Source organism: Pezoporus wallicus, unplaced genomic scaffold (genome assembly GCF_028554395.1).
Source record: "Pezoporus wallicus isolate ANWC-B61680 ecotype Strahan unplaced genomic scaffold, APGP_CSIRO_Pwel_v1 contig_447, whole genome shotgun sequence".
Lineage (NCBI taxonomy): Eukaryota > Metazoa > Chordata > Aves > Psittaciformes > Psittacidae > Pezoporus > Pezoporus wallicus.
In genome coordinates this window covers 669797-693528 of record NW_026636385.1, presented here as the reverse complement: position 1 = coordinate 693528, position 23732 = coordinate 669797, and the positions used below count along the sequence as shown (strand labels likewise).

The 23732-nt window shown below is 36.8% G+C and overlaps 1 protein-coding gene across 7 annotated transcripts in view; it reads right to left on the bottom strand.

Annotated features, from left to right (window-relative positions):
* Positions 1 to 6166: 6166 nt before the first annotated feature.
* The window catches only part of DPY19L3 (dpy-19 like C-mannosyltransferase 3), a 30132-nt gene continuing 12566 nt past the window's right edge, over positions 6167 to 23732 (bottom strand). For 4 of the 7 annotated variants that reach the window (XM_057400143.1, XM_057400142.1, XM_057400144.1 and 1 more), the window contains 12 exons: positions 23334 to 23468; positions 21520 to 21651; positions 20910 to 21011; positions 20024 to 20097; positions 19649 to 19807; positions 17994 to 18116; positions 17542 to 17653; positions 16915 to 16971; positions 13864 to 13946; positions 7986 to 8118; positions 7077 to 7235; positions 6167 to 6462 (listed from right to left, as the gene is read on the bottom strand). In XM_057400143.1, coding sequence (XP_057256126.1) covers positions 6301 to 6462; positions 7077 to 7235; positions 7986 to 8118; positions 13864 to 13946; positions 16915 to 16971; positions 17542 to 17653; positions 17994 to 18116; positions 19649 to 19807; positions 20024 to 20097; positions 20910 to 21011; positions 21520 to 21651; positions 23334 to 23468 — 1431 coding nt within the window. In that variant the 3' untranslated portion in view covers positions 6167 to 6300. Of the gene's footprint in view, positions 6463 to 7076; positions 7236 to 7985; positions 8119 to 11595; positions 11691 to 13863; positions 13947 to 16914; positions 16972 to 17541; positions 17654 to 17993; positions 18117 to 19648; positions 19808 to 20023; positions 20098 to 20909; positions 21012 to 21519; positions 21652 to 23333; positions 23469 to 23732 lie in introns of those variants that run through there. The other 3 variants (XM_057400146.1, XM_057400145.1, XR_008971062.1) reach the window with 3 other exon arrangements.

Below are 23732 nucleotides of genomic sequence, written 5' to 3'. Positions count from 1 at the left end.
AACCTGTAATGCCCCGTGAAGACAACCATCTAATTATTAGGATATTGCTCATTTACTATTGCTGGGTAAGCTGAGCCAGGGTTCTCAGCTGTGCGTGCATCAAATCAGCATAATCAGAGAAACTCATACAACTCATTCCATCAAACTCTTCACATCCATGTCCCTGTTCCAACAACAAAAGGTTCTGCAGTGTTGCATGTCTTACAGAGTCAACATTAAAACAAATCAGAAATTGCCTTCGATGTAGAATTGTCTGCTTAGCAACTCAGCAACCCAGTCTGCTTAGTTGAGCCAAGGCCCCGGCTGAAGCACTTACAGTGATTTGGCATATTATGATTGGATACATGTTTTGAAGACCATTAGTGACTAACATATAATTGGTTAAACACAGGTGTGAGAACTCAACCTTGAAAGCTTGCCAACAGTCCACAGTTCTCATTAACTTGGTGAATTCCAGCCTCTTATCTTGCTTGCTTAAGCTTCTTCGGGCCTCCCATGGCCTTGCTGTATCTTTCAGGACTATTCAAAGTTTATGTACCAATTATGCATTCTCCTGTGAGAACACTGTCTCCACATCTTCCCCCTTTTGTTTTATCCAGTAACAAGTCGTTACTACAGCAAGGCACACACACATTTACATTAGCAGAGTAACTATTACAGGGTGCAGCAGGGAAGGACTAGCCAAAGAAATTTCTTACCAGTGGAATTCTCCCCCCCTCTTAATTTGTTCCATTACCTGCTTTATAACACTACCATTGTATTAAATTTTTTCTAGCTTTTGCCTTAGCATTTTCTAGCAGCTACTGCAAATTTCCATACTCTAACATCTCTTTTACAAGTGACAAATCTATACAATACAAGGTGCAGTTTCTTGTTAGCAACTAGCTAGTAAATACAGGTGGTTTTATACAAAAAATCACAACCTCTAATAATAGCTATTTTACAAGCACACATATTCAGGATGTTACTTTTCAGTTGCCCCCAAGTGATGTTTTGCAGTTATTTGTTCTTTCTCTTCCTCCATCTCATTCTGCTTGGGGTAATCACGGTCAGCTCCTGTAGCTGAGGCATCAGGTTTATCCATTCGTCTGTCCAGCTCATGGGAAGGCTTCACAAACTTTGCAGGCAGTCACCACGGACCTGTAGGCAGGAGGGCACAAATATACCCCCTCCCCCAGGTTATCAGTTCTTCAGAAGTAGACAGGTTAAAGTTAAATGTAACATCATTACTCTCTCTTTTTTTTTTTTTTTTTTTTTTTTTTTGGGTGATAAGCAACTTCTCCTTTATTTGTGACGCAGTTCACACATATATAGGAGTGGAATTCAGCCACTCCTTCTTGGCACAACAGTATTGGTTAGCCCCCACAGCTTCCTCCACATTCTCCTCCCAGGTCCGGTCTCCGGCCACCTGTGGGGGCCACCCCCTGCCTTGCTTGCACAGTCCTCCAGAACTCTATGGTTCTGCTCTTAGAGTCATTCTGCAACACATGGCTGTCACTCAAGAACAGGAACAGCTGCTTCACAGCAGAAAGCCCTGCAGTGGGTGAGGGAAGAAAAAACATTGAATAAAAACTATTCTTGGGTCCCTAGGTAGTGGGATTTTCAGTAATCTGGTGCTTTCATTAATCTACATTCTTTACAGACTTTAGCCATGTAGGAAGAACATTTTATTGAGTATAAAATATTTGCAAAGGTCTGAAATTTAAACCCTATGGGTGTCTATTAGTATTTAATCTGCCTGTCAACTACATTAATCTTTGTGGTTTTCCCCCTTTAAAATAACATTCTAAGTATGTAACATGTAGCTAAGCTGTACAAAAGCCGATTGCCCTTAGCTCTGACCCACTCCCTTGTACCATGCTAATGGCAACGAGGTTTTTAGAAAACTGGTTCTCTAGAACCCAGAATCCCCTCTGCAAGCACATGTACCAATTACATTCTATTTCTTTAATGAATCTTGCAGGAGCCCTATCTGCATCTAATTAATTTCAGTGAGCAAACTCCTCCATAACTGCCTTTGAGAGTGGTTCTAACCTGCAATGCTGTGACTGCAGTCAGGTACCTGCTGCTCTACAAACCCGGCTCCTCCCTGTGGCAGGAACACCTGGACTTATAAAAGCTTACATGGATCAGCACATCCTGCTTCAAATTATGCCCTTAGTATGCTCAATTTGTTTCTCCCAAAGAATGCATGTTTCGTTTACTGAGAAGAATGCTAAAGCTTGAGCTACAATGTGGAAATAAACACAGACTATTGGTCAAAGCAAATTATATTTACTTAAAGGGCATAACTGCCTCAGCCTACTGACCTTACTGAAGTTAACATGGTGTCGTGGTCTAAACCCAGTCAGGAAACTCGTTCACTCACTTCCCCCCACTTCTTTCCCTCCCCTTACTCCCGGAGGGACGGAGAGGAGAATCGAAAAGAATGCAACTCCCCCAGGTTGAGATAAAAACAGTTTAGTAACTAAGGTATAACACAAATCACCACTGCTACCACCAATGATAATAATGATAAAGGAAATAACAAAGGAAGAGAATACAACACCTCAGCACCAGCCAACCGATAACTTGCCCCCCCCAGCCTGACCAAGCTCTGACCGATACCTCCTCCAACCCTGCAGTCCTAGCCCTTCCGGGTAACTCTGTTACATCCTGGGCATGACGTGCTGTGGTATGGAATACCCCTTTGGCTAGCTTGGGTCAGGTGTCCTGTCTCTGCTTCCTCCCGGCTTCCCCTCCTCCCTGGCAGAGCATGAGGCTCACAAAGTCCTTGGCCAAACCAAAACATCAGTGTTATCAGCTCTGTTCCCGAGCTGAAAGTCAAAACACTGCACTGCACCAGCTACCAAGGAGGAGAAAAATGACTGCTACTGCTGAACCCAGGACACATGGCGACTGATAAAAATCATACCTGATACACCTTTAACTTGTAACAGGGAAAGGAGTCCCAGCAAGCCCTTTAAACACAAAGGGGATTCAAAAAGTCAGTGAATATGCAATGTAACATGCCTGAGAAAAGTCAAAACTTCCTCCTGAAAAATACCTTGCTTTCCTCCACACAGACAGAAGTGAAGGTGATGCCCTCAGAGCACCTTTCCCAGTCCATCCCAACATAAAACCAACCAAAAAAGTGAGTTTTCAAATTGCACAATTTATTTAGTATACAATAGTCATTACATCTCTTTACAATAACATATTATAAAATAACTATGTTAGATCTCAACGGCAGAACACTGAAACAAGAAATGAAAATACACTCATGGATCTCAAAGGCATTTCTTCCCTAAAAATATTCCGGCTACTTGATAACATTTGTCTCTGTGACCTACAAAGAGTAATTAATACCACACTTCCACCAACAGTGCACAGCTTCAAAGTTCTCACAGACAATAGGGAAACACACCAGGAGTCACAGTGGTGCCATTCCCATTGCTAGTCACGTGTAAGACTTTGGCAAACACGCTGCCACGAGGGATGTTCCTCAGTGTGGATGGTAGGTAATACAAAGGAACAGGAACACTGCAGTAACTGCTTGGAAATAAGGTGCTCAGGGGGAAGTTCAGGAATAGCTGAAGTTACTCTTCAAAACCTGGCACATTTTTAATGCAGTGAACAGAGATCCCAGCTAGACATGAGAAATAGAGGAAATAGTTACTAGACAACTACCACCTACCTCCTAAGAAGCCTGAGACTCTCACAGCCACATCTATAGCAGGCACCACAGATCCATCAGAAGTAAGTTAGCTCCTCTACCTGGAGAGCCCCTAAATGAAGGCCAGAGAAACAGCCACTCCCTCTCCTCCAGTGCTGTCTTGATGCCTGGGTTGTTCTCCTCTGAGCTGGTGAACGGTTCTCCTCCTTGTTATTTTCTGTTCTACTGTTGTAAGGAGCCTGGTCTGAACGCTGCACTACGCAGTCACTGAAATACACCCTTCCCTTCAGTTTTGCATCTTTCTTTTTCAGGAACTGCTGAGGTTGTTTAGAAGTGCCACCAGCTATGACACGAGGCTTTAAGGACTGTGAACTGCAAGAGTTAGGCTATCTCCTTAATACTTTATGTATCATCCTTCAAAATTCTGGTGTGCTACCTGGGGGGATGTTTGTGTTGCAAGAAGAAATGATGTTACTGTGGTGGTTCTGGATCGTAATGGCCAATGGTTTTTATGCTTACCCAAGGGCAGTGGGAGCTCGGGGACTGTTTTGTTTTAAACCAAAACAATTTGCACTTGGTAGTTTCAACAAAAGGGTTACATTTCTCCTTTGGCAACATTAGAGACTGTATTTTGGGAAAAAAAATCTACTTAAAAATAATTACTGTTACAGTCAAAACTTAGTCTCTCAGGTGTTACCCACAAGTAAACTGACAGCAATAGGGGTACCACTGGATCTTGGAATCTGTCATTTCACTCAGAAGAGAGCTACTGCACCTTTAAAGAAAGATGCAACCACATTTTAAAGTGAGACAATACAGCCTGGAGATACTTTACCTTACGTGTGCTTGTTTTCAATTACTGTAAGGCACTCATCGAGGAATTCACTGACCCATGCTTTCAGCAAGAGCAGGCATGCATCATTACAGGCCTAATTAAAGTTTTAATACTGATTAAAATGTTTTATTATTGCATTATGTTAAACTGCAGTGGTCTCCAACCTCAATAAGGGACACAAGCTAGAAATTACTCAGGAGTTTCAGCTGCTCAGTTTAACAACCTCACTACTTTCACTGTTTGATTTAAATACAGTGTGATTAAAGCACACTTCCCTCCTCTGTTACCATGAAGTGCAGAAAGATGTTGAACATTGTTTAATGGGTATTTACTGAATATAAAATTGTTTGAGCATGTGACATAACCATCTCCATTGCTTCAGTAATTTACCTCAGCACAGCTGAAAAGGGAAAACACTTAAATCATTTGGAACTGGAACACAGCTCAGTTGTGAAAGCTAATCTCATTACACATCCTGATTAAATTTAATGTGGGGTTTGCTATCAGTAGCACTTTAAGTTTCCCATCATTAGAAATTAATTGCAGTGGTAATGATTATAACTGAGTTATTTGCACAGGCCACAAACACTCTTATAGGTGTTCAAATGTTAATTCAACATTGGCCTAGAGGCACTTGATTATTACAATTCTGTTTTTCTTAAGAAACAAATGATCCTAGTGGATGTGTAATTAAAGTTGGAAAGTACTGTTAGGCTTTCAATCAGATTTAATGTCTAATTTCAGTATAAAACCAAAGCAGTGCTAAACCACAGCAAAAGTCATGTGCAATCTACAGAGCGTTTAGAAAGTCAATACAATTCACAAAGTTCCAGCTGGTAAAAAGACAAAGGGTACAAACAAAGTTGTCAGGATTGAGCCTGTCTTCACTGAATCTTCTAAGTCAATTTAAAATAAGTGTAGCCTCTTCTAGGCTAAAGAGCAAGGACACAGTGATTTTGTGCTAAAATATATAGCTTTGTGTCTGAAATAACATAAAGCAAAGCCTAGTTCCCTGCTGATTTTAGAGATGAGTTTTTCTTTTCTGAGGTTGGCAGTGTTCAGTTTTGGTAGCCTACTGGAATTCAGACACAGAAAAAGGATCCCCTGTAGTTCATAAAGCAGATACAGAAAATAGCATTGTGAGAATCCACGCTGAGAAATCTGGAGTTTTGTTTGCTCTGAGCATTTTATGAGGATACAAACATGCAACATGTATCAAGCATGCTCCAACCTTCATTCTCATTAGAAATACATAACATTCCATCATGAAATGCTTAACATTACTACACTTGCACTCAGAAACTCATATCCACAAACATTTCCCAAAAATTCAAAAAAGAGGCACTGAAAGAGGACAACGATCTGTCAAAAAAGGATCAGATTGTAAGAAAAAAAAACTTAATTTCTGTGACTATTTTTAGGATTCACAAAGATAATGCATCCTCACGATCAGAGTAGCATGGCCTGCTCCTATTGAATTGAGAATAAAAATCCAAACTGCTGAGTAGAACTTGTTGGTCAGCTACACAGCAGGCTGCTCAGTGTGTTTAATCGGTCAGTTAAAACTGGAAAACTTTCTATTATTAAAATGGTCCTTGCTAGCATTTATTTATGAATCTATGAAACTTTTGGCATTTGAGAATGTTATCAAAACTAAACTGTCCAAAAAAAAAAAAAAAAAAAGAATCACAGTAATTAAACAAGAAACTATCAGTGTAAAATGTCTTACAAATGTAATGTGTTTGTAAACTTCTGCATCTTCTAATGTGGGTCCTACCATTAAAATACTGAGCTTAAAGGGTTGGGAATGTTATTTATGCTTAGCAAGCTTGTAAACATGGAATGTTTTGTTTTGAAACACTCTAATGAAGTGTGTGGTGTAAGAAGGCAGGTTTTTTTTAATTTCCTCACAGAAGCGAGGATACGTCGAAGGTTTCAAATCAGGTTCATTCTCCCCCAAACCATCCATGATCTGCAATGAAATTGAAGAGTTGGTGAAATGCCTTTAGTCAATTTATAATTACAGGCAATAACAGGAAGCTGAAAACAACCTCGACAATACTTTGGTCAGGGTGGCCAGAGTTGTTACCAGCAACTGTATAAAACAAGTGGGAGGAAGAAAATAACATTATATATAAGATATATACAGTGTCTTTTCTATTACAGATAATAATTGTCAGATGTGCCTATCTGCTTTGGGTTATGGTGTCTTCTGTGGGTCCATATTAGTCCCAGACATGCTTGAAAAATCCCCAGACAAAATGGAGTAACACAAGTGTCCTGAGGGAGTTGAAGCTCTGAAGTGATTCACACTCTGAAAGAGAACACTATTTGTGTGCTGCTGACCGGGAGCACATGAGGAAGTGATGATTTACTTTGCCTAGCCTGAATTCCTTCTTTTGTTATCAATTATCACCAAAGCAAGCAGTGTTCAATTTGGCCGTTTTTGAGAATGTCTAAAGGCTGCATTAGATTTTACTTCCTACACTCATGAAGTGAAAATCACGTAAGCTACTTCAAATTGTAAGTGTATTTCAGACAGAAATGAAATGTACTTTTTTTATTACTTTTGTACATTATACTTACATGGCCATTAGCTATGTCAAGTAAGTCACGTAACCGACAGCCTCTACTGTGTCGTCTTTCATAGCAAATGCTGTCCTCTAGGATGACGTAGTCTGTGCCAAAGGAGTGCAGTATTCTGTAAACATCTTCAGGGGATCTCTTGGCATAGATCTGGTAAATCTATAGAAGAAGAAAACTAAGCTGTAAAATACATAATATCACCACTATTTCTTTGCCTGCTCTTTCATGATTCCTTTATCTTGAACTAGAGGACGAACTGAGATTGCCAATCCACGTGATTTGAATTAAATATTTTAAAATTGTAACAACTAAATGCTTCATTCAGCAGCCACCAGGAGTTTCTATTTTATTGCTACTGTGATGCACAACAGTAGTCCTGCTGACTACAAAAGCACTGAATAGTGGTGCTGTCTGCAGAAGGCACTGGTAAGATGCCAGTAAAACATTCAGAATGTCTAAATTAGAGGAAAGGATAGTTCAGAACCATCTCCTCTTCTTGGTGTGGAGTTTCTCAAGGTGGTTTCTATATAAAAATGTTATGTCCTGGTGTGGGAACTGAAGGGAGTATCAGGGAAATGAGGAAATGCTGTGTTCCCTCTGGGCAGCAGGAGAAATCTGGGCAGCAGGATCTATTAACGCCAACAGCACCTGAAACAGCCTACTTAGCTTGAGTACCTTGTTACAGTTATTCTGACATACACCAGCTGCCTGAAGCAAGTTAGCAGATGTGCGAAGTACAAGTTTCATAGAAGTTAAATTCTGGAACTGTATCTGAAAATAAGTTAGTTCAGTGAGTAACGCACATGGTGTCATCTCATTTGCAACCTGCCCTTAGAGGTTGCATGTGTTTTCTAGAATGGAGCCACTGCTCTGGGTAAGAATTAGCTTAAACAATCAGAATACTCTTACCTGTTTTGTTCTCTCTCTCAGATTCTTATCCTCATAATGGGGGTGATTAGTTAGGGTCCGTCCAGTGCACAGTTTGACTCCTGCTAATAGCTGCATGCTCCCAGCAAACACTGCTGTGTTTGGAGTGTTTGACCTAAACAAATGGTGATAAGGCTGAGGAAGTCTCTGCAGGGGCATTTTTGCATTGCTTGTTACAGATCAGAAGGAAAAAAAAGACTGAAAAAATGGTTTTCTGTTTCTCCTCTATTCAGGGAGCAAACTGTTCAAGCAACTGTGTTTTCTTCAAATATGAAGTGGATAAATCATGGTAGTACTCTAACTGCAAATAAAAAATTTACTGTGCACTATCAGGAAACATCATCCTCAGAATTTCAAACTACTTCCATATTTTATATACTCCTAGGGTTTATATAGCCTCTGAGTCTTTGTGAATGTCTATATCCTAGTTCTTGTCATGTTTCAAGAAACTTACTGTGACTTTGATTTCTGTCTGATATATTAGGCATTCTATATAAAATGGATTATTTAATCTGAATGCTAAAACTTCTTGTGACTGTTCTGGCATTCACCATTCACTTGGAATAAAAACTTTGCTATGTGAGACATTAATCCTCTTATTGTGACAACTGGGGGAGAGAAATTATGAAACAAAAGTCACGCCAGCTGCAAAAAGCAGGGTAGGAAGTGAATGAGGTGCTAGGTAGAATTGCTGTCAATTAATTGTCCTGTGATCTCATCTGAGTTGCAAAGCCAGTGTCTAGAATTATTATCTAAGTAAGTGTTTTGCTATCTCAGGATTGTTTAAATACCCACAAGGAAAAAATAATTTTTTTGCTCACCTTCTTCCCAGCAATTTTCCAATCTAAAATATATGTAAAGACACGATAGGAGGGCATAGCAAAAAGATAAAGTAAAAATGATGGGCATCAGAGACTACTATAATTAGGTTAATTAAAATGCTCATAGTATGCTTGAGTGTTTTCCAGCACTTAATAGGCATATCATCATGAAGTGTCCTATGAAGACTAAAAGAATAGAAAGCATACATTAAATCAAGCAAAATGAAATTAGAAAGGACTGTGAATAGCTGACATCCACAGATGTGCCCATATGGCCCCTATCTCAGTGGTCAAAGAACTGAGACACCCTGGGGTATACTTTAGGAAGCCTTTTGAAACTGTAGCTGCATATTCAGTCTTCTTTATGCTCCATGATTGGCTTGAAAATGTTCAGAGACAAATATTACGTTTTACTATTGCCTTGCAAGAGATTATGCTTAGCAAATGAATTAATAATTACAAACCCTTCCTTGCACTGGTACATTAATCTCATCTAGGAAAGACAGGGAGAATATTTTTAATAGGCCAGTTTAACTTGACCAATAGACTAGTTTTTCAGCAATTTATAGAAGTCATAGTGTGAAAAGTCTGTTTCTGTGTTTGGTCAAGATTAGCTTAAATTCTGCCATGCTCTGCAGTACTTATCTCCTGACCTGGCCTTACCAAGGCCGTCCTGCACCTCTGGCTCCTGAAGAACCCAATGAAATGCCACTGTGCAGAATCAAATTTTCTTAAAAAAACCAAAACTGTAAGTACCAAAGTGAAAACCACAAGAAAACAAAGACAAAACATTCCCAAGAAAACAGCCCGAAGCTTCTTTTCTTACAAAGGAACGCTAGAGGAAATGGTGACAGTGCCGTTTTTCCATAACTTGCTGTAAAAGTGCTTGTCAGAAATGCAGAGCCCAGCTCCGATGGTTCCCAGACCAATGTGCGCCACCACCAGCAGCCGAAGACACAAACCTGGCACTGGATTTCACTGCTTGGAAGCTGGGTGGTGACACTGAGCTTCATGCAAAGTCTGCCCTCCTTAGTTACATCCTAAAGATCTTCAACTGGTGGCTGTTATTGAGCCTTTACCTTCTGCAACAGCCACCAGAAGAAGGTGTGACAATTTAAGTAATATTTTTCTGGTATGGGATAATCTCTACAGTTCATACAAGCATCTTTCTCCAGTCATCCTAACCAAATCAGCCCCTAGGTGCTGTGGTCTGTATCCAAGGCAGTTAATGTGCTTCAAAACCACTGAATGACACCTCTCTATTATAGAAAAACAAAGCAATTTTTACAAATGTCTGAACAAATGATGTATAAAATGAAAGGATAATTTGTTTTTATAGCTTTCTGCCAAGCTCCATACCACACTGCCCAACCTGCAAGCAATTTATTCTGTATGAAATGTCACTAAATAATGACAAGGACTTACAGGTCAAACTGATTTACATTATATAATTTAAATGCCATTCCAAGCAGACCTGATGGCATTTTGAACAAATAATCTCATTTATTTTTGGAGCTCTAAGCTTTCAACAAGTTAATTACATCTGAACTAATGGGTAAACTAAGCACTATAATATGTTGTATGAAGCTTTTCTTCACCTACACTTAAGAATCTAGAGAATTATATGAATACTAAAGAATAACTCATTAAAATTAAAAGGGTTTTACAGGAACTACTTGCACAGACTCTAAAAGTGGTAGTAAGTCTTTCTCTTAAGTTGGTAAAGAATTATTTTGAGTTGGTTTTAAGTAAGCCTTACGATGTTGCTATTACAGGTTATGTTGTTAGAAATAAAATGGCTATTCCTTTTCAAAGTCCTGCAAATTTGAACTCTGTAGTTGCTTTCGGGGCCATAAATTCTGACAGATCTCAGATTATTCCTTCACTAGTGTCTGTTTGTGATAGGGATTTTACAAAGCAAAGGGGTTTGGGAAAAGGAGATACTGAAAAAGAGTTCTCAAATATGCCATGTTAGACTTTCTTTCTTTGTTAAAAGAAAGTCTTTTTATTTGCAGAATACTGTATTAAAGCATTACAGGTTTAGCTGCAAATGACAGGCAGTAAAGCATATTCAGTCAAACTGTCATGGTTCTTTTTTTTCCCTCTGGTTTGGAATGACTGAAAGTTGCAAAAATGGAAAACAACAGCCACAAAGAAAGAGCAACAAGATGCATTTTTGTTAGTCCCAGCCTCAATTCTATGCATGCATATTTTGTTCACATAACGGAGTGCACCTACACAGCTGGTATAAGCCTAGGTCTCGGGCACTATCGAGTTCATGCCTGAATCTTACTGACAGATCAGTCAATGACAAAGGATAAGCCAAAAAATTTAAGAACAAGAATTACAAGAATGTAGTATTGCCTTTAAAGTCTGGAATGGGTTGATTTCAGGGTGATTATCCTTGAAAATCAGGCATATAAGTAAGAGTGAAGAGTTAAAATTTATAGCTGTCTTGAAATTAAAACACAGCCATTAATATAAATTACTAAATGAAAGAACCGCCATTGAAACATGGGTATTCCATTTTGGTAACTTTAAGAGCTTTTTGGAAATTTGTGGGGTTTCCACTAATATAAAAATTTGCCTTCTTTACCCCACAGACAATTCCTCTGACAAATCTCAGTCTCAGTTAACTTTCCCACTGTTTTGGCTTTTGTCTGAGATTTCCAAGAAGTTCTACGAGTTTTGGTAACTGCTAATGAAATATTCCACAATTCTAGACAGGTTTCCCCTTTAAAGGCAGAAGACATTGCTTCTTAAACACTTACCAGAAGTAAACAGAGTAGGGAAGTTCACGCTATTGATTTGCTCATTCTACTGATATTCTTCCCCATCTCACAAATGAGCATGTTGTTCCTGTTGTCTTAGGGAGAAAGACCAAAACTAAGAATTTTAATGTACCTCCCATCTGGGAACACAGCTGTGAACTATCCCTGGGTCACTGCAGGACCTTCTTGACTTTTTTTTTTCCTTAAAAAAAAAAAAAGCTAAGAAAATGAGGTGTTGGGTAGGAAAAAGCAAGAGACTGGGACATACAAGACCATTAGGTAAAAAAATGCACTCTGCAATAGCTGCAGTCCTGTACTATGCAGTAACTTTATTGTAGAGATCTAAACCAGTATATCTTCCTGAAAATGCTCTGGTGATTCTAGTAAGGGGGAAGAGTGAAAAATACATCTGCAGCCACTTCCCAGTGGACAGACTAATAGTTGGCTATTATTCAGATTGTATATTTGGACAAGTTAATATGCATTTAGATCTAAGCAGATAGAAAGGTTTTCTTCTTGAGGAGAGATTGCAAGACAGATGAGTTATTCCTAATTCACTGCTATACATGACAAATTAGAGCTTCTCATACTGAGTTTTAATAACGAATTATTAGTTCCTGACACCAACCTTGACAGATCATTAACTGCAGTGTAAATATCAAGTGTTAGAATAGTAAAATATTTCTCTTGCATGTCAAAACTTAAGAAAATCTGTCCCACTTCGAGAAACTTACCACAAATTTTGCTGACTTGATTTAAAGCACAGATAATTAACTCTTCTTTATACAAATAATATTTCTAAACACAATAAATTCTAAGCAGAAAATTTCCTTCTGTAATGACCTGTCATGACTTAAAATGAAAAGAGGACAAGCACCAGTTTAGCATTAAGCACCAGTTTAGCATTCTCAGCACTAAGAACATATGAAAAAATATTCTCATTGGATCAAGTCAAACTCAGTTCATGGCTGGGAATAATTCCACATGGATATTTTATGTATAAATCTATATATAATTCTACATATTGTACACAGGAGACATGAACTATCAGGCATTTACCATCTTTTAATAAAACAGTAGTGCTAAATGGAAATGGCTGGTAAACATTAGTCACAAAAAGGTGTCAATATGGCTGCAAAACTTTTAAATTATGGGAAAAAACACGGCTTGCTGTCAAAATAAGTCATTGAAAATTTGTAATATATTTTACTTCTAAATTACTCTTTCTAGTTTATGGATTAAAGAAATACAACATTATGGACTGTAAATATATTGCTATAGGTAGAATAGGCCGGGTGACTGGACTCCCTGTAGCTCATTACATATGAAAGCAGAATATAGGGCTCCAAGGAAATACTCCGACTAGTTGAACGTTAAATGTAGTAAATCCAGATTTACTTTCAGAATGTTTTCTTCCAGAACATGAAACTTTGTCAGGCTTCCAAATAAATACACATTCCAGGGATATCTCTATTCAGAACTTAATCTGAAAGGTTTTAGTGGTTACTGTATCTTAATAGAGAACATGTCCCTTAAATTCAAAATCCTTCAGAGAAAAACCTACCTGTCCCTTTTTCTCAGGATATCCTCTAAATGCAGTATTCCAAACTGTTTCCACCTAAAAATACCTTTCTATGTTCTGTGAGAAAGCAGAAGCGATGACGTAGGCTTGGAATGATTAACTCATACTCCTGAAAGGGACTTTGCACCTATGCTTAGACATGGCAAGTTCAAGTTCAATTACAAATATTTTGTTTACAGTTTAGAACATATGTTGGGATTAATTCTGGTAAACATAAATAATAGAGAATTTTTAAACTTCAAGGAACAGACTATAGAGTACAGATTTTCCAGCCCTACAACCACACATGGGGGTGGGGGGTAAAAATTAAATTATTTCACTGCCAAGGTCTATTAATACAAAGAGGGAGGTATAATATAAGAAGCTTGACACCTCGAAATTGTCCTCTTTCAGGTGGAAAACCTATGTGTACTTACGGGAGAAAACGTAGTCAACTGATTCCCTGATACACATGCAATACAGCAGCATGATACTGAATTAGAACAGAGCAGACTGGGGGCCTTTGCATGTAGCTGTTCTCCACAGCCTTTAATAGCTAACCTCTTGATAGCCCATCTGTTCTTAACTATCTGCATGGGTCACCAGAGTTCACTGATGAGCTGTGACAAATAAGGAGAACACTATAACTAAGAACATTAGATCTACACAAATAGACTTTAACTGAAATAGAGAAAAAATCCTCTTACTTAATCCAGTTCATCAGCTCCACAGTGTCTGGGTCATAGAATTCTCTCAGCTCTGACAGTTCATCCATTATTCCTGGCCAGAACTATAATGAAAACAAAACAAAGCAACTGAAGACCGAATGATCAAAACCAAGTCCTGGATGACGAAACATTATTTTCTCTTAGCTGGTAACTAATCTTGTCCAGCTCATGGATAAGCTGCAAAAGATAAGTGTATCTACCCTTCTTATGAAGGCTTAGTGGCTGTCACTGCAGTATGAATACACAAGTTTAGCATTTGAGATCTGGTCATCTGGCAGCTCCTGTACAGAGGTACCTGCTGTGGGGAACCCGAGAAGAACAGCTTTTCTTAGATGCACTTCTCACGGGAGGTTTCCAGAACTCTATTAATAAAGATCAATGTGTTCCTTAAAAATCAATGGGAAACTAAAAGTTGCCACCGAATATGACTGCTGCGCATTATATCTACTATACAAGTGAACCATTTCAGTCTCCTGGACTACAGGGTGAATGCAAATGTTTTAAGTCTTTTCTTGACAGACCAAGCTTTAAGGAACAACATAAAGAGGCATCATGTAGCAGTTCAATATGTATGAGCCAAGCCATTAAGTAATGCCTGTAATTACAGGAAAAGGAAACACCTCAGGAATTAAGTTTGGAGAGGCAACGTACAACTATGTAATAATAAACAAAACAAACAAACAAAAAAAAAATCCAAACCAAACCCTAAACCACTAGGAAATCCGTATCAGAAGTTAAAATCATCAAATGTGCTGTGGGTGCTATGAATGGCATTTAAGAACTTTGAATTAAAAGAGAACCACTAAAGATAAAAATAAAAGTGCAACTGAATGTCAACATCCAACAGGCTATTGGGGGAAAAAAGGGGGGTGGACAGAAAGCATTTCAAAATTTACTGAAGACCAAGAATACATAAATCATATCTGGATGATTGAAACCGATTTCTGGGACCGATTTCTGAAAAGCTTAGTCCTACCCCCCCCCCCCCAACAGAACAAAGATTTATTTAAGGGTTTCTTATTGTTTAAACTAGTGAATAGTCAAGGGCAAAGAAGGAGTAATTAAGAGAAATAATGACAATATTAATGGCCAATTGCTTTGTATCAGTCTTTATTACAGAGGATGTTATGGTGAACCTATTCCAAACCTACTTTCTTTAGATAAGATTGCTGGCTTGCAAAGTGAAATGTCACAGAAAAGTGTGAGAAAACACACCTGATAATCTAAACTCATCCAATTTAGATAATATTCATCCAAGAGATCAGAAGGAATTTGAATGTGATGCTGCTGAGCTGCTTAGCAAAAACATGCATTCTTTCCCTAAAACTGTATCAGGTAGTAGGTCTGGGGAGCTGGGGGATATAATTGGGCCAAAACTTATTAGTTTTTCTGTTTACTTGATACATTCGTTAAAGTAATACTAGTTGATAGACTGAGAAACACCTAAAATATAGTCATGGCAATATCACAACCTTACAGTTTGAGGCAGTAGTACTATAATAGACATTTCTGCTTCTCAGAACACTTGAGAGATAAGTAAATAAATTAAGCAGTTGTGAAATGAGACTGTAAAGTCTCAGAATGAATCAAAAGGCTCACTGACTCTGCAGCTTTTGAGAAGAGACAAAGGTACACAAAGATATTCACTGCCTTGGCAGATGAACTGCAAAAAATGACTTAAGACAATAAAAAACGCTGAATGGGGAAATATTTCTTTATTCCCACTGAGCACTTTGAAAAATGATACTTTTAATGCCAATAAAAATGATTTCCTATATTTAGAAAAAACAGAAAAATGACGCTTTTGAGGCAGATTAAGCACAACTAATGCCTGATCTAAAGCCTATGAAAATCAGTGACTTCAGTTGACTTCAAAATTAAATCTGATTTAGGAACTTCCTATCTGCTCATGAAGAGTGGGATGAAAATTCTTCCTAGTTGATCTCTCACATGAGACTATCTATTAGAATGTCATGCTCTTGGCATTAGCCATGTCAAAAGAAATGGCATTATTTCTATTACTTTCAGAGATGATAAAAAACATAAATGACTTCCCTAACCAGCATACTAATGGAAAAAAAACACCCCAAACAAACTAAAAATTCCTCTAAAAACAGAGTAACAAGAAAATTTAAGTGGACCACCTCACTGTAACTTCACTGAACAAACTCTTCCAGTCTTTCTTGAATTTTCATTTCACTGTCTTATAGGGGGAAACAGACATTCAGAATAAACTCTACTAGCAGCTTTCTTAAGTGCTTTATTATTGTCTTTTTAATTTTGATAATGAAATTCACCTTGGGTTTTCCCTGAAGGCAATTATTTAACAGAAGTATTCTCATCTCACAGTAGGTATTGCAGAAATAAGTTCTCCAGTGAAGTGGAATCTGAATTTTCAACCTTTGTAAATACAGATTAAAAGAATAGTATGCCCACTAAGTTAATGTTCTAAATCTCACTGCTATGACAGACTGAAAGACTAATAATCTTGTATATGTTATTATTTTTAATATATTTTATGTATGTACATTTAAACACTTGACCTTATAAGTTGTTTCTGAGACATGAAGACAACAAAAGTACTTGACAAGTTTAACAATTGTGTACTTTAAAATACATGGGATGAGGCACAGCCCATAACATATAGTATGTTATGATTATTTCTGCTCCTACAATGAATCATCACACAATTTAACAATCTGCATCTTATCTGCAGGGTGAAAACCCAAACAGATAACTTACATTTCCATAAAACTGTATATTTAAATAACACCTGGTAACTTACACACACAATTGGACAAACATTTGTATCTATGAACAACTACTTTAGATCAAATGAGCCTAACTGATCCTTTACATACAATTTCATATTCATAAAGGTACTTCCACTTCAGGTAGATTATACCAATTTTTAAAATTCAGCCAAAAATCTTGTATGTAATTATTTATAAAACAACATCCCTTTGTGAGAAAAGGAAAATTCCACATAAGTAAAAAAAGCCAGAACAGGCAGGCAAAAAATGGTCTTACCTTATATGAAATGTATAGTAATGTAATTATTGGTATGGAGTATTTCATCACGTGCATCTAAGAAATCGCAAAAAAAAAAAAAAAAAATTGGTTATTTTGATGATACATTTATTTGGATAGACTTGATTTTTAATGTATTGATACCTGACATATTTATCACGTGGTGGAATTTACAGTTTTAAGACCATGTTCTGATTTTGTTTTCAAGTAAAACCCTTCACAGACCCATCACAAATGATGGATCTATATCTATATACTATCTTCTACAAAGTGGAAAACACTGTATCATTCAGTACAACGGGCTGTAAAGGTCTTACCAAACTGCTGACGATTTCTTAATATGGTGACTAAGACTTTTGTAGTAAAATTGTGGTTATTTTTCATTGCCACATCTACATTGCCATCTAGTGTATTCAAATGGAATTGTTTAATACATAAATTGTTTAATATATAAACCACTAGAAAATACATTTCACTTACTAAATTTATAGAAATGTACTTCAGATATCCAGTTTAGGAGGACTACAAACAAAACTCATTTCAGATGTCTTAGAATTCTGAGTCGTGATCTGGTTTAGATATGGAGCAAACCCACATTTCATGAAATGCTGTAAGTATAGCGCTAACCCTCTGTGATGTGTAGAGATGAACACATTTCAGGACAAGTTTCCATACTTCCGTACTGCACAAGCCAAAAGATGCAAATACACACATGTGGGATGTCCAGAGGTACTTCATTCTGGAAGGAGACAGACAAGTTTTGCTGATCATCTGGAGCTCTGCTAAGCTGTGCTGATGAGAACAGTTAAGAGAAATTCTGAACACAGTTGTCTTGGACTTTCAGGACTCTGAAATAACTGAGTGAAAGACTTTTGCACTTTGTTATGTGCTTTTGTGAACATCTCTGCTCCCAAACTTCAAAACAAATTTTGGGAAATGCCTCAGTCTACAAGCAGAAACACACCAGGGAAAGAAAGAATCATGATCAGTTTGTGGTCAGCATATTTTAGCATTCTATAAAAATATACTCAATCATCTAAAAGGCCTTCAGTAGAATTAAAAAATCCCCAAAACTATACCTCATTGTGCTTAATGCCAGACATCCAAAAAGAACTGTGTGAATCAAGTTGTAAGCAGCATCAGGCTTCAATATTATCGTGCATTCGCCCATTTTTTCCATCAACTGGACTTGATTTGAACAACTAATTAAACAGAAGATATAAGAAATGTTATATTAAGTTCTGTAGTCTATTTCATAGAGTTGCCTGTATTTTAAAATGCATTTAATCCTTCTGATGCTAATAAGCAATAGTACTGATACCAGTTTACATATGGAAGATAAAATGTTCTATTGTATCAGTTATGCAATTAAGCCCGATAGCATCAATTTGATGAAGCATCAGGTATTTATTTTCATGCCTAGTTTTCTGGAAATGCAGTGGATGTAAATGAGCTGGTTTAGAATGAGATAAAATTGTTTACAGAAAGGTACAGTTGGTTTACTGCTTGAAGCAGTTACTCCCATGGGCTTCACAGGGCTTTTGATGAGAGTGAAGAACTTAACTGTTTTGTGGGGTTGTGCTGGTATATCTGGCTGCTATTACAGCCATAAATTGGAAGTAAATTTACAGAAAAACAAAATTGCTGAAAGGACTGGCTTGAGGTGGCCAGTCTTGTGAATGTATGTAAAGGGCTGATTAAAAACCAAAAACTGCTCAAAAGTGTGTGTTTTTTGCTTTTATCACGTGGGAAACAACTGAAATAACTGGGCAGTATTAAAAATCAGGGTAATGTTTTGGATTATATCTAGAATTACAGAAAATAAGAGCTGCAGAGCATTTCGGTTTTAAAACTGATTGATGCGCCAAGTTTTTTTAAAAGGGCTGGTTGAATAGTATCAAAATGCCTTACAGATAACTGTGACTTCATAACTAACATAACATAGTTTCAGCATGTCTTGGATCTTCTCCCTCTCCCCTCCCCTGTCTCTCTTCCCCTTTTATCCTGTTCTCCATAAAATCTATGATGAGTGGCATTAGTTACATGATACTCCTTGAAACTCCTTGAATTAATCAAGTTGTCTATCATCCATCCTAGCTTTTGCCCAGGTTGTAAATGCAAAACTGAAAGGTCTGTAATGAACCAATTTTTTTATTTATTTTTTTTTTTAAATCGCAGTTCAGTACTGATTTTCTTCTGGTGTTCTGTAAATACCTCTAAGACCTAAGACCTACAGATCAGCCAGGGGAACTGGCAGCAGCGATGCATGGTTGCAGTCCACCACTCCTGCTTCTTCACACAGATGATGCAAATTCAGTACAGACCATCCTAGTTTATTTCTGGGCACTCTGAGGGTACCACCAGGGAAATCCTTCACTGGGAGTGCTTTGCTCAGGGAAAATGGGATGAACAAAATAAGCTAATGCTGTTTTCTATAAAGACACCCTTTCCCTGTTTCCCCTCTCACCACCAAAATCCAGCCAATTCTACACATACTGCAAAATTTGAACAGCAAATAAAAGGAATCTAAGGAAGAATGTTTCCTTGTTCAGCCTCATTACATCCTTTACATTTTTAGCTTTAATACTTATTTTGCATGATCTCTCTATTACATGCTCTACTATTCCCTAGTACCTGTGGAAAGTAATACTCTATTCTGCTGTATAAAACTGTGACTTCCTTAGCCTGTTGAAAACTGACAGAAACTGTGAATTATTTTAAGAATATATTTTACCTGAGGTTCCGAAAGGCAACAATTACAGCTGCTACTGTCATAAATAAGAGAACAAATATGTAGATGTAAAAAAGTAATGTATCCGAGAGTCTTGAAAAAGTATTTAATGGCAGTAAACCAAAAGCTTCTTCACAAAGATACAGGTTAGCATCAAAATCTCTAAAGAAAAAAGAATAATCCTTGTCATCATATATTTCATAACTTGACGTCAAAAAGGACCAAAGTTTCCTTTTTTCCAAGAAATTAGAAAGCCAGAGTTATTCAGATTATTACAAAGGAAAATACATGATATAAACATGCAGTAAAAATGCATGCTTTATCACCAAGATCACTTAGTGAGCCATATAAGAAAGCAGAATTGAAGCTGATTCATACCTTGTTGCCCCAAATCCAAATTTTGCTTTCAGAAATTTGAATATATGCTCATCTGACTCAAGATTAAGAATTTTCTACAAAGGATCGGAAAAAGAAAGGAAATTATATTTTAAGTATCAAAAAAATGAAACTTTACACAATAAACTTCTTTTTCATCATTTAAATGAAACTGTGTGGCAATACAGGCTTACTGAGAGAGGGTGTTTTGCAGTCAAACAAGCATTGAGTTTGTAATTATGGTCCTGTGGTCCAAAGGGCAAGTTACTTACTTTTTAGAATATCTACTAGGGTTAGCTTCTTATTTACAGATAAAGAATTTCCAGCACAGGTTGTTTTTTGCTGTGCTCTTTATTTCTATGATTTATCTTTTAATTTCCACATGTACTAACTTTTAATCTGTTGAAAGAGATCTCTTGAAAAGACTAAAACTCTAAGGTAGAAGAAGTGTTACAATCACAAATGTCGGCAGACAGCTCTGTGCACAAGAAGTAACTCAAAAGTATGGCATGGTCTACAAAATATTTATAACAAGTATTCATTTTTAAGTGCATTCTTTGAGAAGTAAATTCAATGAAAAACTTTGCAAATGCTTAGCAGTATCAACATGCAGTATAACCTAGAACTACTACAAAATTACTGGTGAGCTTCAAGTTACAAATATGTATTCCGTTATTTGGTGTTAATTTATGAAGTTTTAAGAGTATGTTTAAAAACCTATAAATCAAAAAAGATTAGCAAAACAATCTTTTATTTCCAAAACACAGTCTCTGAAATGCAGTGAAATGTCACTGCGATTTTTATTTAACAATATTACTGTAGATAGTTAACAAATAGCTTTTACCATAATAAATTTTTAAAGTTTCTATATTAAGGAATATTTGCTTACCTTGATGAATTTATTTATTACAAGAGTCAAGCACAAGACTAATAGTACATGGAGGATAAGTTTCCCAAGCCTATTAAGCAAGGGACCCTTTTTTAGGTTTTTCTAGAAAGAAGAAAATATCAGTATTTCAGTACTATGTTGGTATGCATGTGGAACAAAATATTAGTATTTCAGTAAATTTATATGTATTTGGAACAAAAGCAACACAGACTACTTGAAATAGATTGTATGCTAGGCCAGATTATATTAGGTTCACGTAAGCACAAATGTACACAGAGCCAAGTATCCAGAATATTTTATGGGAGGCAGATCCGTAAATCCAAGACAAGTCCTGCTGAGACAGAAGTCTGTTTATGCAATTATTTTTTTTTTTGTAGGATCCAAACTGCAGCTTACACTATCATAAAAGTTAATAGCAATCACAGAATTACGGTGTCTGATGTGCTTGGTTTTACTGCAGTTAGTGTAATTGAATTCATTATTTGATCATGCAACATTTCTGCGGCTTTACGCTATAGTAATTCCTCTAATTAGTAATTTACAATTATAATGTAGATAAACTACTCATTTACGTCACTCTTTAGTACTACAAAAATATTTCAGTACCTACCTGGATTGTTCTTGCTATCAAGACAGAAGCATTAAAACTTATAAGTAATGATCCAAGAATCATAGAATTAAAGAACTGTAAGACACAGACTAGCAGCAATCCAGAAATCTGAATGATATAAAGCCATGTAACCTGTAACGATAGTAAGATTTTTATGCCTAAAAAACTTTACAGTCATACCTGATTTTCTTTGAATGTTTTTATAATTTACTTCAACATTAATTATTTTTACAAAAAAAGTATCATCTTGTACTGAATCATTACACTTAAAGCCATTACTATATCCTTTCTGTTTTTATGTCCTGAACGAGTTAGGTTAATATTTTATACCTACGAAAGTCTGATTCTATAATAAAGCAGGTAATTTAAACAATTGCAGAATGACGGAAATACTAATAACTTAGTATTTGGAAGACGTTTTGTATTTTCTTTAGTCAAATAAGTGTTTCTGTTGCAGTCTCTAATGACTTTATGACTAAAGAGTTACAGTTCAGTGGAGTTCAGCAAAAACAACAGATGATTTCTCTGACTTTTTTTCTAACAGTTTAGAATAGCTCTGTTCGAGCTATGCTAATTCAGCTGAATGCAGACACTAAAACCCAGATGATTTTCTGATACAGTGGTGACAAAATGTCAATTTTATCTGATGCAAAGATCCTGAGTTCAGTCTTATATTACAGCAGTAGTTTAAGTCAGTATCTAAAGTCCCAACAAGCTCCAAGAGGTTTAAGTAGCACTTTTTGGAAAATTAATATGCAATAGCAGTTGTGCAGTAAGTCCGTTTTGGTATAATTCAGGATGAGGCTGGCAATTTGCAAACTTTCAAGGTTGCTGATTAGTCACACTAATTGCTAACTCCAGCTTACATTTGCAAATATAATGAAGAGTTTAGAAACTGTTAAATAAACCATAGATATCTTGATATACAGCCACCATAATAATTTTCAGTTAAATTACTACAAACACTAATACTGAAGTCTGTTTTGAATTTAAAATGAAACAAACATGAGCAATGCTTCCTCCCACTGTAACCTTCCTTAAAGTAAAGTTAGAACCTTAGCAAGGTTAGAACCTAATGTAAGCTTCTACAAGTGCTAAAATAATCTTGGTACAATTTCACAGGGACATTAAATTCAAAGACACTGTTTTCATCTTCCTCAATGTATTTTATTTCCTAAGATTGACTGCAAATGATCCCTTAATCTAATTACACTTGTTTTGCTTTTTGTTTCATGCAATTCAGCAACACAGCAGTGAGGATGTTATCCTATGGTGAATTTCAGTGTATGAAAGCTAACTGCTTCTCTTGAGCAATCTGATCTATCTTCTTCCTTCTGTTTGTGGCACAGTGCCTAAACCTAACTTTCAAACAGGGATGCACAATACTTGAGGCCAAATTCATACACTGTTATTACTTCAGTTTAGGCATAGATTTTTTTTCCCCATGGACACTTCCAGAGGACATGCTCAAGCTGTGGTACTGGATCAGCTGTTAGGATGGTGTTTAAAGGTGTCAAATAGTGCAAAACCACAGCTGTGTCTAAGCAGCCAAAAATTAAAACAGCAGAAGTGAATTAAGTAAAGTGAAATAAAATCAGCTGAAAAAAACCCAGAGATGATGTTGCTTTGATGATTCATTTTTACACTTGCAGTATATATACGCTGTGATTAGTTAAAAGCACAAAGCAGCACAGTGTCTTATCTGTATTACTTTTGGCTGAGCCACTGGTTAGTAAAATACCTCCAAAACTGTTAGCTTTATCATAGGAAAAAAAATATTTAAAAAAAATGGATATTTCCAAACATAATCTTACCTTTGCTGTGGGAAGCAAGTCAAAGCAGTCTAGTACAAATAATGCCAATGCTTGTATCAGCATCATAAACTGATTAAATTGCCAAGTCAGGCTAAAGAGAAATGTTGCTATAAATACAGCCATAAATGTCAATTTCTGGAAGGAGGGAACAAGGTTTTATTTAACTTTATAGTTTCCTTCATTAAAAAAACCACCAAAACCCCTAAACAACCCCCCAACAAAACCAACCAAAAACCCCACCTTAATTTGTCCATTTTAAAAACCATTTACATGAGTTTTCTAGCTGCAATAAGTGCTTGGAGGATAACGGATATTTTTGACAGTTACAGATTCTTGTATTTATGCCTGTATTTTATCACTGTAGTAACACTTGCAAAACAGCGGTGAGATCTCAGTTTC